Source organism: Grus americana, chromosome 4 (genome assembly GCF_028858705.1).
Source record: "Grus americana isolate bGruAme1 chromosome 4, bGruAme1.mat, whole genome shotgun sequence".
Taxonomy (NCBI): Eukaryota; Metazoa; Chordata; class Aves; order Gruiformes; family Gruidae; genus Grus; species Grus americana.
In genome coordinates, this window is record NC_072855.1 from 40,582,638 (window position 1) to 40,600,695 (window position 18,058).

At 41.8% G+C, this 18,058-nt stretch overlaps 1 protein-coding gene across 5 annotated transcripts in view; it reads right to left on the bottom strand.

Annotated features, from left to right (window-relative positions):
- GALNT7 (polypeptide N-acetylgalactosaminyltransferase 7) overlaps positions 1-18,058 on the bottom strand; it is a 74,426-nt gene that overhangs the window by 24,467 nt on the left and 31,901 nt on the right. For all 5 annotated transcript variants that reach the window (XR_008576849.1, XM_054823925.1, XM_054823926.1 and 2 more), the window contains exon 2: positions 16,788-17,242. Coding sequence is in view for 4 of the 5 variants with exons in the window: in XM_054823925.1 (XP_054679900.1) it covers positions 16,788-17,242 (455 nt within the window). In the remaining variant the exon portion in view is untranslated. The remainder of the gene's footprint in view (positions 1-16,787; positions 17,243-18,058) is intronic.

Consider the following 18,058-nt stretch of genomic DNA (forward strand, 5'->3'; position numbering starts at 1 on the left):
TCTTCAGACCATCAGATACGACGATTTAGGATGGACCATGCGTTTGGCTCACCTACTGCATAACACACAGTAAGACAGTGCTGTTTTTTCCTAAGCCTCTTTAAATCAGGTTTACCCAGTAGAAGGACTGTCTATGAAGTGTTTCTGTCGGCTTTATACAGTCTACATGCAGAATCTGCATAAATAGCAAAGTTACACACATTGCTGTGGCAAGGCAATCAAAAGTCATTACCTTCTGCCCTTTCAAAATAAAATAGATTTAAACATAGCACGTAAACCTGCTAGAAGTACAGCAGCAGCACGTGAAATGCTCACATCAGCTGTTCTGCATAAAACGATCTCCATTTGCAAAAACTCTCAGAAAAGCACAGTTGCTTGTGGGAAAAACATAATCCCGTGGCAGACAAGACGTGATCTTTATTGTTTATTATTCATGGTTAAACTTCCAGGTATAACAAATGTCACTAAAAAAAGAAAAGTCACCAAATCCATTCAGGGTTCCAGCTTGGCATGCCATGAAAAGCACTTCTGTATCCATTTAAAATGTTTTATATTTCAATTTCACTGTGGACCTCACTCAAGTCTTTTTTCCTGAGGTATTACAGATGATTTAGAAACAAGCAATATGAGTAGTTCACTCCACACTTTCCAATATCACATTTATCAAAAATGTGTTTCATTTGCAATTGCAATGCCTATTTCCCTAAATGACAGTGTTCACAGTCTCCCCGATTTCAACCAGTCCAGGTACTTCCTTACCTGAACGTTTCCCTACCTGATCACTAGCCCCTTTTCCAACTGTAATAACACAATTCCTGTCACCAAATCCAGAGACATAGCACTTTTGATCTCAATGGGCAAAAGAGTTCCTTTCATCTTTCAGCAAGTCACGTCTCTACTAGAGAGAATCTGACTTTTCAAAGACAACTATCACGTATTAAAAAATTATTCTTGACAAATTAAAACTTTCAAACTTGCACAGACTTCCGTAGTTGTATTTCTCTACATACAATAAAGAGCTTAAATGCACAGAAACGTTCCTGTGTTGGTAAAGAAATGACCTTAACCATCAGAAATTACCAGAGTTTCTGAAACTAAATTAAGTTAAACATGGAAAGAGCTCACATAACAGATCTATGTAATATAGGTATTTATAGAGCATTTCTTTGGTGAAGAAGGACATATTTCACTTATTGTCAGGAAACAGTATCAATATATATTTCTCACCCACCAGAAAAAAGAAGAAATTGGTAGGAACACACTATTCATTTTGGTCCTGTGGGAAAAGAAAATTACAGAATCAAAGCAGTCTATACATAAGTCTGCTCTAATAAGGCATTTCGTCTCTTAGTCAGGCATGCTGTAAGCAACCTCTGAAACAGCATGATCTCTACATGGCCGGTTTACTGTTTAAAATCCTCCAGCTCAATTGTTTTTATGCCTAAAGTAGCCGCAGCTCATCATATTTATAAACGATCAATATGCAAGTGCTAGGCTGACTGTTTAAAACGTGGCACGGTTCGGGCCACTGATGCCTGCCTTCCTCAGATCCCTCTCAGAAGACTTCAGCTGATTACAGGTCGCAATACTTCCATTTGCAGCACAAGCATTCAAGCTGTCAACAACTTGTTTAGCTATTTGCGGAGATAAAATGGATATGCTACCTAGGTGTGTTAAGCCGGCTGTGTAAAAGAAAGATTTTTTCCATTGTGTGTTTAATGACAGACTAATAACAGAACTGTGTTGCTTTACACATACATTTACCTGGATTAATTTAGATGATACAGTTATGTTAAAATGGGGAGTTACACATTCAAAATCGGCACGCCAGCTGAATGCCATTCAAGAGCTCTATATAAAAGGTAGTGGAAAATAATAGTACTTTTTGCCTCAAAGGAGAGCGCAATAGCTGATACAGGTTGCACTGTGCCGCTGACCTCCACCCTCAGAAGTTTAGCCAGGAAACTTTTTGCTCTCCGATTAAAGACAGCCATGACACTTCAGATTGCCTTCAATAACAAAGCAAACACTGCAAAAAACCCAAATCTTTTGCTTGGTTTTTTCCTCCCTCTTTCTGTACTGTAGGTAAGTCATATTTGGGAACAAAATGGTGAAGAGCACAAAAATGAAAGACAGTAAGTAACTGAACATAATTTTTAAAAGCCAAACCTATTACAAAAGCCTGAACTGAACAACACATCTGTGAGCAATTTATAAGCATTTTTTGATCTGTATTTCATACATTTTTAAAACATAAAACCAGAGGTCTAGACAGGCTTTTTGCTACATATCCAACTTAATCTCCTCAAGCCTGTCAGCACGTTTTACTTTTTAAACTTGAAAAATCATGTGTTGCTAAATGTTCCATTTGCAAGCCATAAAAGCACTACATTTATACCTTTAATAAGATCATACTTTTAGTTTTTTTCCAGAGGCTTTATTTCACTTATTGGACAGTCCACAGCCTGACTCATCAAGCCCATAAGCTCCAACATACTGCAGTAACTCCTATGCACAATCATGTCTCTCACCTTGCATTGAGAATTGGAGGTTTGAAACATGGTAGTTGTTTCAGATACATGAAATTAATAAATATTTTAATCTCTGTGGCAATATTTTTTTTCCAAGAAACGCGAATGTTGCTCAAGTATTTGAGCGACAAAAGTCAGGAGCCTCTGCTCTCATTTCCTTCACATCCACAGGGAAGGAAGTGGGGAAGAGCCTTTCTTCAGCGGAGCAGCACTGACATCCAGTGGTTGGCAAACCAAACACCAAGAAACCATAAATGCATTTTCCTTGTGTTTGAAGATGAATTTTACAGTACTAGTTTCCCTGTAAGTTTTAGGCACCAGAAAAGGAATATAAAAAGCTTGAATTTCCAGACTCATGCTTCAGTTTTAAAAGTAGGATCGAGTAGATATGGGCATTCAGGCAAAAGCTGAGAGCTATTTAAAACCAGCACGGGCAGATTCAAAGTACAAAAGGGTCTGCAACAAAGAGGATTTAAATACATCTCAACCTCCAGCTTCATCCCCTGGCTGCTCTGTCCTGCCCACACTCAGCAGCACCGTGCCCTTTCAGGTGTAGCCTGCAGGCCAGCTTTGGTGATACGCTGTGAGCCAAATTAGTAAACAAATCCACAAATATTTTGAATTCTTATCAGTAGATCTGAGAGGATGGCACATTGCAGCAGAAATGCAGGAATGGGACAGTAGCATCCTTAAGCTAGTCTTGACTCTAGACACCTCACATCACTTTTCCTGACCCCTGTAAAAAGTTATTGTATGGGTCAAGAAGGAGCAGGCATGCACAGATCTGCGAAGGGCTGGCAACACCGTCCCTGGGCAGCGCTGCGGAGGAAGAGCAGCTCTGCTCCCTTCCCTTCCTCGGGGAACTCGTGGGTGAAAAGAAGCTACATCTTCACATCAGTCCATGAATAAAAACTTCCTTGTTCCCAAATCAGCACTGGTAGTACTGAGCAAAACCACAGACTGACTCATCACTGGAGTGAGAAGAAACCTTTTGAAAGAAACAGTAGTGATCTAATGGAGAAACAGAATGAGTAACATATCTGCTGACTATCAGCCTGCATACTTAGGATATGAATGAGTCCTAATGCCTCTCCACCCCCGGGGAGGGAACAGCACTGTCAGCGACTGCGCCACAACAACGTCCCTGTCCCTCCATCACAAAGCTGCGCACCCACCACAGCAGGAGAGGAGACCTTTTATGGGGCACAAGAAACTGGACATCTGGGGTGGAGCACTCCCTGGCTTGAGGAAATTTCTGCTCTTCCAGCTTTGTACTCTATTCTTTGGCTTGCTCTTACTGATGTCCCCTGGCCCCACAGAAGTGATGGTGGGTGCATGGTCCAAGGACTGGATGAGCCTACAGCCTCCCTGTTGGAAATCACCGCAGCTGCAGATATAGGCTCAAATTTTCTCAGGCTAAAAAAAAGCCCAGGCTAGAGGCAGCTTCATCTGGAAGAGTATTCCAGCCAGCAAGCAAAAATGCAAGACGTGAACAAGGAGAGCGCTGCGACAGCAATTTAAGAGTGAGCTCCATTCTGATAGATACTTAGAGGACAATCTGCAGTCTTGAGCCAGCAGAAGGACTTCTCATGTCATCCTGAATTCCTAACTTCCCTTGCAGACCGGCACCTAAGCTCCAGAGAAAAGCAAAAGATAACGTGGCCAAAACCGACTCTCCTTCCTGAGACTATCTTCCTTAGGTCAACTATCTAGCACCTGTGCTTACCACAGGCATATCAGTCCCCTCTCTGGATTTTAAAGCACTGTACTTGTGTGCTCAGACTAAGATGTAGCAGCACAGATTTCTCCGAGCGAGCAGGCAGCTGCCATCGCATTCCTGTAACCGCTCAGCAGCCAACTCCTAAGAAGCTCGAGTCAGCTACTCCAAGCTGGGAGCCCTGAATCACTACAAAGCTGAAGGTCTCAATTTAGCATTTATCCTGAAATTGTAATTGACATTAAAAAATGGAATCTCTCTTCTCCATTAATATCAAACTGTTCACAATTTTAAATTGTATTATAAGTTTTATTTAGCGTTTACAGTGGTATGAGATTCATAGTGATATCAATTATCACCTCCTGATAATTGCTTTATAGTGCATGCATTTTTCTTACTCTTTAAGGGGCTCTAGCTCTAGCAGAATCTAAAAATAAGTTAGGAGCTCTGTTTTCATTTGCCGCTTCCTTTTCTAGTAAGCACTGTTCTTATAAGGAGACAATCATTCAGCAGACAGCACGATGTTTACATACTTTAATACTGAATTCAAGGCTGCTTGTTATTTTAAATCATATTTATTATGAGTACTGCAGTAAACTCCATCTACCCTCTAAGAAGACGGATGAGAGTTTCTTTCACAAAACACCTTCAAACTGTTTGCTCATCTGTACAGTGACACCACCAAGGTCCTGGCTGAGACCGGCTGCTTGACTGCCTCCAAGCCAGCGGGATCGCTGCCCAAGTCCAGAGTAGACAGATGCAGATTATGGAACGGGGCATTTTGTTAAGATATGACTAAGTAAATCTAATAAATACTGTATTTTTTACCTATGAATCCTTACAGGATATTTTTATGCATCATCAACATTAATATTAAATTAGTCAACTTGCAAAAGAGAGGTTCTGGAAGAAAAGTGGACAACCCAAGAAGGACAGTTTGCTCAGCCGAGTATGTTTTTCCCTTCAGCAGACAGCAGCAAAACCTCTACTACACACTACCTACCAGCTTAAACCTATGCTGAAACAGCACTTCCTATTTTTACAATAGCTACAAGCTTTGTCTGCTTCCACTCCTGGAGTAGCCTGCAAGTCTATGTGACTGAATTTTGTCATTAGTGTCCCTGGAAGCACAAGCTACCTCTCCTGCGATACCTCTAAAAGTGCCACGATCCAAAATCAGGGCAAGGTTTGTACAGAGACCCAACATTAGGGCGAATAGGAATACTAAAGGAGTAAGATTTTTGCATTTTTTAATCACAAGATTCTTGCCCATAGTATCACTTGCCCAACACTGAAAAAGTTGAAGCAATGAACACCATAGGGCAGGAGAGCTGGGGTAGCTAGGCAGCTAAAATAAATTCCCTGCTTCAGGAAGGGGAAGCCACCTTAGAGACAGATGGAGCCAAACCCCTCCTTTCCTGTTCTGGTATCAAACAGTGTTTGTATTGAGCAGCGTAGTGTCTCAGGTTGTATCTCTTCCACACCGTGCACTACTGCAGGGAGGAGATGGAGCAAGTGGATCACTTGGCATCAGCGTGATCCAAGAATTGCTGTGGGTCTGCTGCACGAGAATGGTTTGCTGTGATGCCCCTCTGAAGCGCCTACTGCTGCGTCCCCAGAAAACACTGGCAAGAAGCCACAGGTCGCTGCATATGGCAGTTCTCGTCACTTCTCCATTGAGGTGGGCACTAATTTAGGAAGTTTAGGCTTGAAGCATCTGCTTGCATACTGCTCAAAAGACTCCAGGCTGTGCATAATTTTGGCTTTATCAAACATTGACAGGTTTTACCTAACATAATAAACAAAAGGCTAGAAAGAAGCTTGGGGCAGTGGGCTCAGTCCCACAGAAATACTTTATTTCCACCATGCCTTGCTCATCAAATATTAAACCCTGAAGTTCCCACCCACGCTCAGCTGGACTGAACTATATCCTGCAAGGTTATTTAAATGCTCTACCACAGTAAGTTCTGGTTAATGGGAACAAGACAGAGCATAAGAAGTTCATTTAATTTTTTAGTTTCACATTCTGATTATAACTCATTTGACAGAATGCTTCCTCCGTTTGCCCCAAAATTTCTACGACGCAAGACAGCACCTGGAAGGCTACACAAGCAGCTGCAGGAAACCTCTCAGACTCTCCTCTGCCCCCTCCTCCGAAGTCAAGGTTTAAGGCAGAATTTAAATATACTCCAGACGCTGTGCTATACATTTTTGTTGAGTAAGAGGTCCTGTTCAGAGCTCAGTCTTCTCTCTTCCGGTGTGCACACACGCACAGATAAGTAAACCCAACTACAGGTAACACACCCAGTCCCTCTGTCAACTTCTCTATACTCTTTGGGTGAACTGTTTCTCTGTTGAAACTTAAAATTTGAAATGCTAGCAGCCAACACCAAAGGGACACAGAATCCATCTTCACTGGAGTTTTCACTACTGGGACCTGAAAAGTTAACAGAAAATGCTTGGTTCTGCTCTAAGGCCAATGTCTGAAATTCAAATCTTTCCTGACCACAAGGAGATGCTCTAACAATACATGGCTAATTACATTTTAAACGCTTTTTTTTCCTCCAGGAGTCTTGCCAGTAGTAAGGCAGCTGATAACCTGCAATGGAAAGCAGCCTTCCTGATTTAGTGTGACCACTATAATTCACCTGATTCCCGAGCCCAGCTCTCACTGAGGCACACACAAAGATTTATGCGCATACTATAAAATTAGTTTTCTTGGTTACAGAACAGTTCCAGTGTACTATGAGGCACTTGAATAAAAGATTTTCCCAAGGTACCAAGTGAAATGAAACCAAGTCTCTAATGCTCCATTTCCAACGACACAGATACCAACCGTAATTACTGACATCTTTTTTCGTATAACAGTATCAAATATATAATTTGCACAGTGCTGTAATTAAGGAACTAATCACATTCCTGAAGAAAGCAGGCTCCACTCCAGAGCTTTTCTATTCAACCTCCTTAGCTACAACAAGATTGACTGGACAACTAACTATTTACTGTGAGAGAACATAATAAATTCATGTTATTTACCCAGAGTAAAAAGACTATCCATTTCTAATGAACAGCCAAGATTCATCTGCCTTATTTCATATTAAGTTTACAACTTAAGATTTCAGTATTTTTTCGACCCATGTCCAGCACCAAAAAATTTCTATTCAGTTTGATATTTTTGATAGCACTTGGACCAACCAAAGGGCCCAAGCGGTCACCATCAAACTATGATAGGAAAAACATCTTTACTAACAGCTCTGCTTTATTAACACGCAGCTCTGCATGTGCATATTCTTAAGTAAAGTCAGAAGTCTTTATTTTTGGCAAGAATTCTCTCCTCTGCTTGTACTAAAAATAATAAAAAAATAAACCCAACGCCTTTCAAAACTACATGTACGATTTTTAAAAACAAGCCAACTGTCACTCCCTTTTCATTTGTTTTATAAAATATTATGAGCTGCAAAAACAGTTGTCCAAAAATACATTTCTGTACACAAGGAGCATTGTACTCAAGCAAGGAAGAGTTACTTTTTTTCGCTTTTCAACAAAAGCGTATTGCCAGTTGCTGTTTCAAGTAAAAAGGTGAGCCACGGCAACAGATCCAGTTATTCAAGTACAAATTTGTATGGTCCAGGGGGCATGCCCAGAAACAGCAATGACATCATTAAAAAGGAAAAGTCAAACTGGATAATCCACGGAAGGAAAAAACACTTTAAAAATATTTATTTTGCCATGATCAAACTGACAGATGTGTGTGGGTGATGGAGCTGAAATTCTGGCTCACGCTGGTGAGCAGACAGCAGTTATCTATATTGAAAAAAAAATCCAGTAAGATAATAATTTGTCTCATGCCATAAACATTCACAGAGAGTCATGACGCTTCCTCTTCCAGTCAAACTACTCAGGATAAAATTCCTGCAATGTTTGTCAAAAGAAGCTGTCAAAAAAAATCCAGCTTAAATAGAATCATAAGATTAAAACCCTCTGGGTCACTAAGAATAATTTGTAAGCAAGTCTTCCATGGGTTGGATAACAACAGCGTATCAAGCCTGAGCAAAGCATGTTGAGCACTGATCCTTTCTTATAGCCAACACAGTTAATTACCCTGGCATGAAATCTGATCAACAGTATGAACATCCTTGGCTTAAGGGCTCTACAGTATTCTAAGTTAGTTAATAGGACAGATGGGAGTTTTACAGAGCATCACTTAGAATAAACTTTAAGAGAATGCTTCTTGACTTAAATTTCAACCGAAAGTGCAATAAGCATGACCCAAGCCCAGCAAAATATATCAATGGAAATGGCAGATGTGGATTGGAGTATTCTACTGTGAAAGTGAACTTCATCACGGAAAACCTGCACTGCTTCTTAGTTCCTTTTATCTCAAAAACACTACAAAGAGACTTCTGCAACTAATGCATTGTAGATACGTATTTTTTAGAAATACTGAATACAGATTCTTTGGAACAGCTCACCTGCTTTGGTCTTGTGTAACCAGGTGCAGCTCTTGAAACGAGCCATACACCACACAGTCTCTGCTCCGAGCTCCGCACCCACAGTCATCAGTGGTTTTGTCCATCAGGCACCTTTCTCTCTCTTATTGACTCTTTCACACAGAAATCATTATTTCAATGTTTCCTAACATCTGCCATAAGAAGTTCATGATTTTAGGTGTTACAGCTTTGCCAAAAAGGGCCCAGGAATGGCTTCTTTGAGGACAACCTCCCAAAAAACCAGAACGGCCCATTCCCATGCCAAACAGGCATGGCAGAAAGCCCACCTGGCTGCACCAAGAACTCCTGATGGAGCTCCAATGCAAAGAGGAGAACTAGGGAAGGTAGATGCATGGACTGGCTACCTAGAAGGAGCACAGAAATATTGCCTGAGCACATGCAGAGAGAATTAAAGGAAAAGATCCAGCGGAGCTGAAAACCCTGAGATGGGAAGGGCAACAAGAAGGGCTTATATGCAAAGGGAAGGGCTTGTACGCAAAGGAAGAAACACAAAACATGGGTTTACTGCTGAATGAGATGCAACTTAGTGTCAAAGGACACAGAAAAGACTGAGACCCTCAACACCTGACTGATTTCCCTCAGTCTTTACTTGCAAGGTTTGCTCTCACACCTCCCAAGTCCCTGCATCTAGTGGCAAAGTCTGCAGAAATGAAGGAATATCCACCATAGAGAAAGGGTGGGTCAGGGACCACTTCACTGGACATATCACAGCAAATGGGATAAACACAGCACAAGTCCATGGGACTGGATGGGCCACACCAGAGGGCGCTGAGGGAGCTTGTGATGTCATTGTGAGGTCACACTCTACCATTTTTACAAGCTCCGGGTGCTTGACAGTGGTTCCTGAGGACTGGCAAAGACAAATACCATGCCCACCTTCAAGAAAGAGGATCCAGGGAATTATGGCCAGCCAGCCTAATCTCAGCTCCTGGAAAGATGACAGAACATATGCTGCTGGAAGCCATTTCCAAGTGCATGAAGGAGAAGGTGACTGGGAATAGCAAACGTTGTTTTACCAAGGGCACATCCATCATCCTGACCGTGAAAAAGCTTCCAACTCTGAATTAATATCTTCTCCCCCAACAAACCAGCTATTAACAACAGCCACTGGGAATAAAAACCGTAAGGCTACGTCCCGCAAGGATCCATTTAGGATAATGACCTAAAAAGCAAAATGCAGTTTGATTCTGCCTCGTCAGGAGGTGGCCAACACACAATTGCAACATTTAACACTGGGATTTGTATTAATATTTTTTAAACATACTGAGATTATTATACAACACTTTCTGCTTAGATAGTCATGCAGCAGAACTATTGTCTTCCATGAGAACATAAGAAAGAACATTCTTTCATTGATTTGACATGGCAATTAACCACAGACTTCATGTAATTGGACTTCTAAGAGTGATAATGACTTCACTTAGGTCTCTATTTTAAACCTATTGAATTGGAGGACTAATTTTGCAGCAGGTCTGTTCAGTTAGGCACCCACAGCTCCAAATGCCACAGCCCCTTTGGCCAGCACTGTGCCTGCTTTGCCATGCTTATCTTTAGCTATGCCATGGAAAGTAGCAAAACAGATTGGAAGCAGCACAACAGAGGCCTGGCCCAAGGACTCATTCAGCATCTCTTACCCTCAGTCATGGGGCCAACCAGACATGGACAATTTCTTTATTTTTTCCAGATGGAAACAGGGAGAAAATAGCTAAATTTACCAAGTTTCCAGGCAATGGCAAAAAAAAAAAAAAAAAAAAAAAAAAGAGTGCAGAGCTTCAGTGCCTGGATGAAAAAATGGCGTACAGCAGCATGTTTTGAATTCATTAGTACCTGGTGAAGATTTTGGAAATGATTAACTTTATCCAGAAAGGACTGCCTTCTCTAAAATAAACCAGAAACAGATTACTAGAGCTTAAATGTGCCAGGGAACTTCTAACATGAAGACAAGGGGATGCCATTGACACAACCACGCAGAAGTACCGGTTGCCCAAGCAGGACTGAGACAGCACCTGCTATGTGTATGGAGGAATCTGAGCACCTGAGAGGACAGAAGACACATGAAGGAGACTTCCACCACCTCCGGGGACACAGTAAATATAAACTGTGCTCCAGAGACTGCCGTTTTGGGCAGCACTAGAAAAGCAGCACATTTTGAGTCCTTGGTGCGATGCAGAGCTCAGCTGAAGACATACCTGCGTAGGAGCCACGCTCTGATTGTAGCCACAATGCACTCAAGTATCCCAGTAACACCCAGGCACACCTCCTTTTGAAAAGGTGAACTGTAAAGAACTGAGCAGGCTTGCTGAAAAGATAAATTAAGGGTAAAATGCTTTCAGGTAGCACGGAGCTTTTTCAAAGACATCATATTAGAAGCTGAGAGTGTTTATCATTAATCATAGAAAAAGCTTAGAGAGGAACTAGGGAAAGCCACCATGATTAAAACACAGATGCTGTTAGCAGTAAGACAGACATTCTTTAAATGCACAGGGTGGTGTCCAAACAAGGAAAACAGAAATGAGCACTAATTCAGGCAAACTGAATGTAAATAAGAAGATAGATTTAAAAAAAAAGTTTGAGAAATAGCTTACTGAAGTACAAAAGCTGCTATTGAAATATTTTTTTCAAACACCACAAGTAGGATGCTTGCCAGAAAGTCTGTTGGGCTGATAGATGATCAAAATGAACGGAGACCGCTTCAGAAGCAGGGAAGCTAGATAAAGTATTTCCATTGAACTCTTAGCAGTGACCCAACGCCACATACCCAGGGAAGAGAACAAAACCAGGGCAAGCACACAGTGATACTTCCCACTATATGCTCCTATCTTCAGCTACCTAAAGCTGAGGGACTTTAATTCAGAGATAACACATATCTGCATGATAGCTTCCACTGGACTTTTCTGCCATGAAAAGCCCAATTGCTTTTTTCATTTATTTTTTTTTTATATAAACCCAGTTTTTCCAAAAGAATGCAACATAAATTGACAAACTATTGTGTTGCATAACTATTGCTGACACCAGCCTTATTATCAAACAAAGAGAAAGAGGAAAACATGACACCAATTTTTATAAAAGGGCCTTGGGGAGCTAAAGAATTGCAGACCACTAAGTCTGACTTCTGTGTTGAAAAGAAGCTAGTAATAAATAACAAAATTAGTAAACCATAGACACAGCTTTTGTGGAAGAAAGCCATGCCGCAGAAACATACTACTATCTTTTGAAGAAATCAAAAACTACGTGGACAGGGGTGAGCCTATTAATAGAGTTATTGAATTTCCAAAGCCTTTAATGAGGTTCTTTGCTTTCTTTACAAGCAAAGTTCTTCATCAAAGTATGGCAGGGTTAAGATGGAAGATCTGTTAGATTACTAACTGCTAACGTGTAAAAACTGTCTACTCATTCCAATTTTTTAAGCGAGTTTGTGACTTGTAGCAGCATAAGTGTCTGTGCTGGGAGCCAAGCTGTCCACCTCCTCTTCCAGGTCATTACTGAACAATAAAAAAAGTTATTGGTAGTTGCAGTTAAAATGACTATAAACAGCTGCAGAATAATTCAAGGACACTACCGAGGAAATGAGCTGGCAGGAGAGCTCATTGCAAACGCAAATGAATGTATATGGAGTGTTAGACCACTCTTAGTGCATATACTAAGTGATAGAACCTAAACTTGGCATTACCACTCAAAAAAAAAAAAAAAAAATCTGAGTCAAACGTGGATAGCTCTTTGAGCATTTTAGCTCAGAGTTAATGAAAGGGCAAATAGAATAGTAGTAACAATAGGGAAGGAATATGAAACATCTCTATAGTAGCTTGACGCAGATATCTCCAATATTCCCGTATCACAGGGTGGCAGAGTAACAGAGGTACATGACAGCATCCGGGACAAGAGGTTAAACAAACTCCATGTTCTTCAGCCTGGAAAAAGTCACTGACTCAGAATGTCATTAATTCCAAGAGTATAAATGCATTTAAAAGACAAGTCTGAGCACAGAAAAAGGTCTATGAAGCATGACAATCCTGTTGCAATTTTTGGCTCAAGTGTCCCAGCCCACTGGTTGCCAGGAATGAAACTTAGTCCATTCTTACATGTTTTCTCCCATGCATATGTTACTGGTCAGAGCTAGAGACAAGATTGTCAAGAAAAAATGATCTCTGGTTAGACCCAGTATAGCCATATGTTTTAAATTTAATTGTATTTTAAAATACCTTGGACAAGTGGCTCATTATGCTGGAAAAACAACTCGGTTCTTGTTCTCCCTAGCAGCAATTCTCTTCAGTTATGATTTTTTTTTTTTTTTGAGAGGACACAACTTGTTACCTGACAGCATTCATCCTCAAACTTAGGTCCATTTTTTATTTCCCTAGCATGGGATGTTTATCTTGAATCCAAGATCATCCAGAAACATTATCACTCTATTTTTACTTCAGCTCTACCTCTGTGCAGACTCCTGATCACTAAAAAAAAAAACCAAATAAAAAATCCAGGGAGCAATCAAATTAATATCCTTCTTCCCTAAAGCTAACATTAGTTTTATCACAAGTCTGCTAGGAGGCAGGAACAATGTGTAAAATTCAACATAAATAACTGCTCTTAAAAGTAAAAGGCTGCCACCTATCAGGATAATAATAATAATAAATTAAAAAAAATAAAAAAAATGGTAGAATCACCAAGTTTTAAGAAAAAGTTTTCTTCCAGCAACTGTACAGAGGCTTTGGACAGGGCCTGCTAAGCCTGCTCTACTTCTCTGCAACTAGAATTAAGGTGGAAAACAGGTACTGCTCCACCTGAACCCAGTTTAAGGCTTCCTTGGCCCTCCTGCAGAGTGCTGAAAGGCTGCAGTGAGATGATGCCATCTTTGAAATTTTGTACGCTAACTTTTACATATCCCCATACGTTCTTTATTTTGTTTAACCAAACCTATGACTTGCTGTATGCCAACAGAAGTACTTGGCTTCAACCTCGAAACAGATTGGTTAAAATCTATAAGGCAAAAGCACGCAGAACCGGCAAAACGGAAATGTTTTGATGTACCTGACAAACAACTTCCACGCGCCATCCAACATTATTCCCCTCTACAGGGCACAGCAAGAGTTAAGGCTTTTTACAGTAGCCGAGACCGCCAGAATCACCAGCAAAGTTCCTACGGAATCAATAAAGGCAGCTGGCAAATCATCTTGGCAACGTCCCACCCCAAAGTCAAATCTAAACATAGCAGGATTGAATCCCTCTTTATTGGCATTTCTTCCCTCTCCAGCAGGGACAAGCCCTAAGGCTACATGCCTTTTGAGCCGAGAGAGACAGACAGTCCTTGCAGCACTACTTCATTCCCGCTAGCACTGCCTGGGAACGCATTTGGCATACTTCACTGAACTGACCTGACTGCTTAGGGTGACGCTTAAAAATTTTGATGCTTAGAAGAAAGAGAAGGCTGAAGTGAGGTCTACCTGGATTTGAATGTCTATGAACAAATAACCTGGTCTCCGCCTGAAAGATCTTCCTCAATTAGCAATGCCAAGATACCATTAACCAAAAAAAGATGATTATACTGCTCTTCAGTAGGATGAAACTCAATGTTGACCAGCTTTATCAACCAGAATGGCTTCTGGGCTTTTTAAACACATCAGTGGGAGGAAAATAAATGGTGCATCCAACAGGCAATCCGCTACCTTTTGCTGCATTTCTTGCCAGTATCGGGGGATGAGCAGCAAAGAGTATATGTTGATACCTGAAAGCATATAGCAATATCAGCCAATCTTACATTGCTTCCCCTCTTCTTCTGCCATTCACAGGAGACATAAGGAAGCTAGAAGCCTTTAACCTATTTAGGGCAATTGCAAGCATCCCGTGTATTCAATACATAAAATATTTGTTATAGAATTGTCTGAAAGATGCCTTCTGTTCGTATTGTTTTTCATGCTGTTTTGTTTGCTTAGAACATTAAATAATAAAACCTAACTTTGATTTGAGCCGCTGGCTTTGATGTCCATGGAAGACTTATCTGCAAGCGTGCTCGGAAGACAACTCTTTCTAAAATTCATCTTTTCTGCTCTTATCGGTCACATGGCTGTCCCTCCTACTCTTCAAAGTATGAGAAGTATTTAATTCTTCTTCAGGAATTTCTATTTATTACTTTCCTTCAGAACAGAAGTAAAGACAAACTCCAAGATTATGCCAAAAATACTTCAGGAAGCTATAGGTGTGGAACTATTTGGCAGATATGTGTGCTCTCTGATGTCCTCCACCTTGGGGAAAAAGGGGGCGGGGGGGGATGTACTTGAGCTCTGCTGCCAAAGACACGGCTACCAGCCTGGGCAGAGGCAGCCTGGTCCCACCTGCATGCGACACGCTGCCATTTCTGCTTTGCTGAGCTTGTGGAGCGGAGAACGAGGAGGGCAGCGTGCTTTTGCCTCCTTCCCCCCCCTTCTAGGCAAGGCAGGGCCAAAGCGAGCTCTGCTAATGTGAACTGCTGGCATCAGCTCCCCTCTGCTCAGTTAATCACAACATCCCATGGGGAAATGGTTTTTCTCTGCGAGCTTCCTTAGTCCTGTTGCCTCCTACAAAAGGGGCCCCAGTGGCTGCAAATGCCTCAGCAGAAGCAGCAGTGTCTAAGGAATAACCTCCTAAAAGACAACGCTGACCTACACAGGTTACCCAGATCATTTCTTCCCCTTCAGAAAAATCTCTTTAGCACAGAGGCCCAACTGCTGACTGCAGCGAAGAAAGAAACCTGAAGTGAACCCCAGCACAGCCAACGCTTCCTCGCCACCCGCGGCGGACAGGCACGGTCCTCTCCTCTCGCTGCCAGCAAGTGGAAACCTGTAGTAAGTCACTGGAGGAACCCGGCACGAAGGAAGGGAAACGCTGTACTCTGAGCACTTCATTTGCTTTCAGTAGGTACACACCAGGTAGCAAATTCAAGCAGCCAATACATGCACAGGCATGGGTCAGACTCAGTGCTGGGCAGTTCTGTCCTACCCCACAAAATGGACGGAAGGCCACAGCAGGGCTCCGTAACTGGCCGCTGACCAGCCAAACAGATCAGCTGCCACAGCTGGGAACGTACAACCCAGAGGTTGGCACCCAGTCCTGCCATGGGCGCAGCTCCATTGCTACGGATGAGGGGGAAGTGAGAACAGGCAAGTACCTCATTTCATATCCTCTCTCCTCCAAATGCAAAAACAACAAAACAAAACTCCAAATCAAAAAATCCAATCATCAATCAGTTGGCTCAGAGATCTGTCCTTAGCTGATATTTAACAAGGAAAATTATATCCAATGCAGGTTATCCTGAGAGCAAATTTGGCTACAGCATATACCAAAGATCCGAAGAGACTCTGTAAAGCCATTAGTAATCATTGAGCAAATGTTACTAACTTCCCAGAATTTCACCACACCAAAGTGGACACCCTCCCAGCAAATAAGAATGTTTTTTTTTTTTTCTAAGATTGCTTCCTTCTTTATGACAAATGTGGTAAGAAACTGTTAGAAGACTACTCTTCCGTCAGCTCCAAACACCACTATGGCAGATCTATACTTCTGTTAATGTACATAAATTAAGCAGTTAAAGGGAACAATATTTCTTAGTTTCTGTTCTATTCATTTTTAATTTTTAAAGCACCAGGGTGAAACTAAAACTGAATAAAACTAGTATAGGAATTTCTGCAGGAAGTGATAAAGAAAATCATTCTTTCTTAAAAACAAATCTTAAGAAGTTATGCATTAAGAAAATAAGATATAACAATGAAGACTGTGGTTGGACCTGGAAGATGCAAATACACGCAATTAGACACTGAAACAGATGACTTCAGAGATAAATCAATATAGATTAAATATTCATGAAAGGAATCATTGCAACAGCATTAAGAACAATATATGGAAACATTTGGTTTAGTACAGCACTCTTGTCTGTCAGGACACGAAGCCTTAAGTATGTGGCCTAATTAATATTATTTTAAGCATCAGTCAGGATATATGGAAAGAAAATAATTAAATCCCATCAAAACAGAACTAAAAGAAAACAAAAAGTTTGCTTACTCTTCTTGACGCAAGTCATTAACGCTCCGATCTAGTGAGATCATATCACTTGCCACCATATTAAACCCAAACTCTTTAATGCTGGCTTGAATGGATTCTTTGTAATCCGGTCCTAAAACATATGGCTTCGCTTCCTCTCCAGGGCCACCAACAACTCCATGAGGCTCAGGCTCTTTGGGTTCAAAATTACCAAGGACTCCAGGTCGTAAAACAGGATCTCGGTACACAAATGTCTGAGGCTTAAATGTGAGATACTGCCTCTGGATGATGTTTTGCTGTTTATCACCACCACCATGATGATTTAGTTCATTTTTGGCCTTATTTTTCCTTCGAATGGATTCCAAGTCTACTTCCACACCTTCAACATGAGGCCAAGGTACCACAGGTTTGAACTTCTCGTTTCCTAGTCCATGGTCTCCTTTGTTTGGCATGGGTCTGTTGGCTTCCTTGTCATCCTATATACACACACAGAGAAACAGCAGATCATATATAAATTCATGACCCTTTATTTATTTAGATCCAGTACATTAATGCACTGAGACATGGTACTAAATATATGTTGAGCAAGAAGGGAGAAGTCTCTATTGAGGGGTCGAACACTTTTTACTAAAGCATCGGGCTGCTGTAGAACATCACCAGCTGGTGCCCACACTTACCTTGGTGAGTAGGTCCTAGAAATGGAGCAATGCCCAAAGCATTCCCAAAGACTAAACACCCACACAGGACAAGTTAACTTGAACACAGTTGAGGCTGCACACCACAGCCACACGCGGGGAGGACCAACAGAGCATTTTAGGGAGGAGAGGGTGGTACGGAGGCAGACAACGCTACAATGCGGAGCACAGCGTCCCTGGGGCCACTCTTGGACAGGGTGTTTCTGTTCCGGCTGCTGAGACTTCTACAGGGTTTCAGTGGTTGCCACATAAAGCCTCAACGTGCTCCTGGGACGCACATTGGCGGCAGCCTCAAGCCACATCCAATCCCTACCCTTCTCCCCCCACCCCGACTTGCTCCCACCAAGCACGTCTCCCTCTGCTGCAACAGCAGCGCTGCTTCCAGAGCTGGGAGCTAGGCTGAAGGCAGCGGGGACAGCAGGCAAAACCAGGATGCAGCCCTGATCTGATCTGCTGCACGCCTACACAGACAGACCTGCCTGGGGAAGTGGTGCTGGGGTTGAAGCGAGCTGCCGCAGGCATTGACATCTGCATCCTTGTTTAAAACTACTTTACCATTTTACAGCACTCCCCACCCCCCAAGAGATTTTAAGTTCT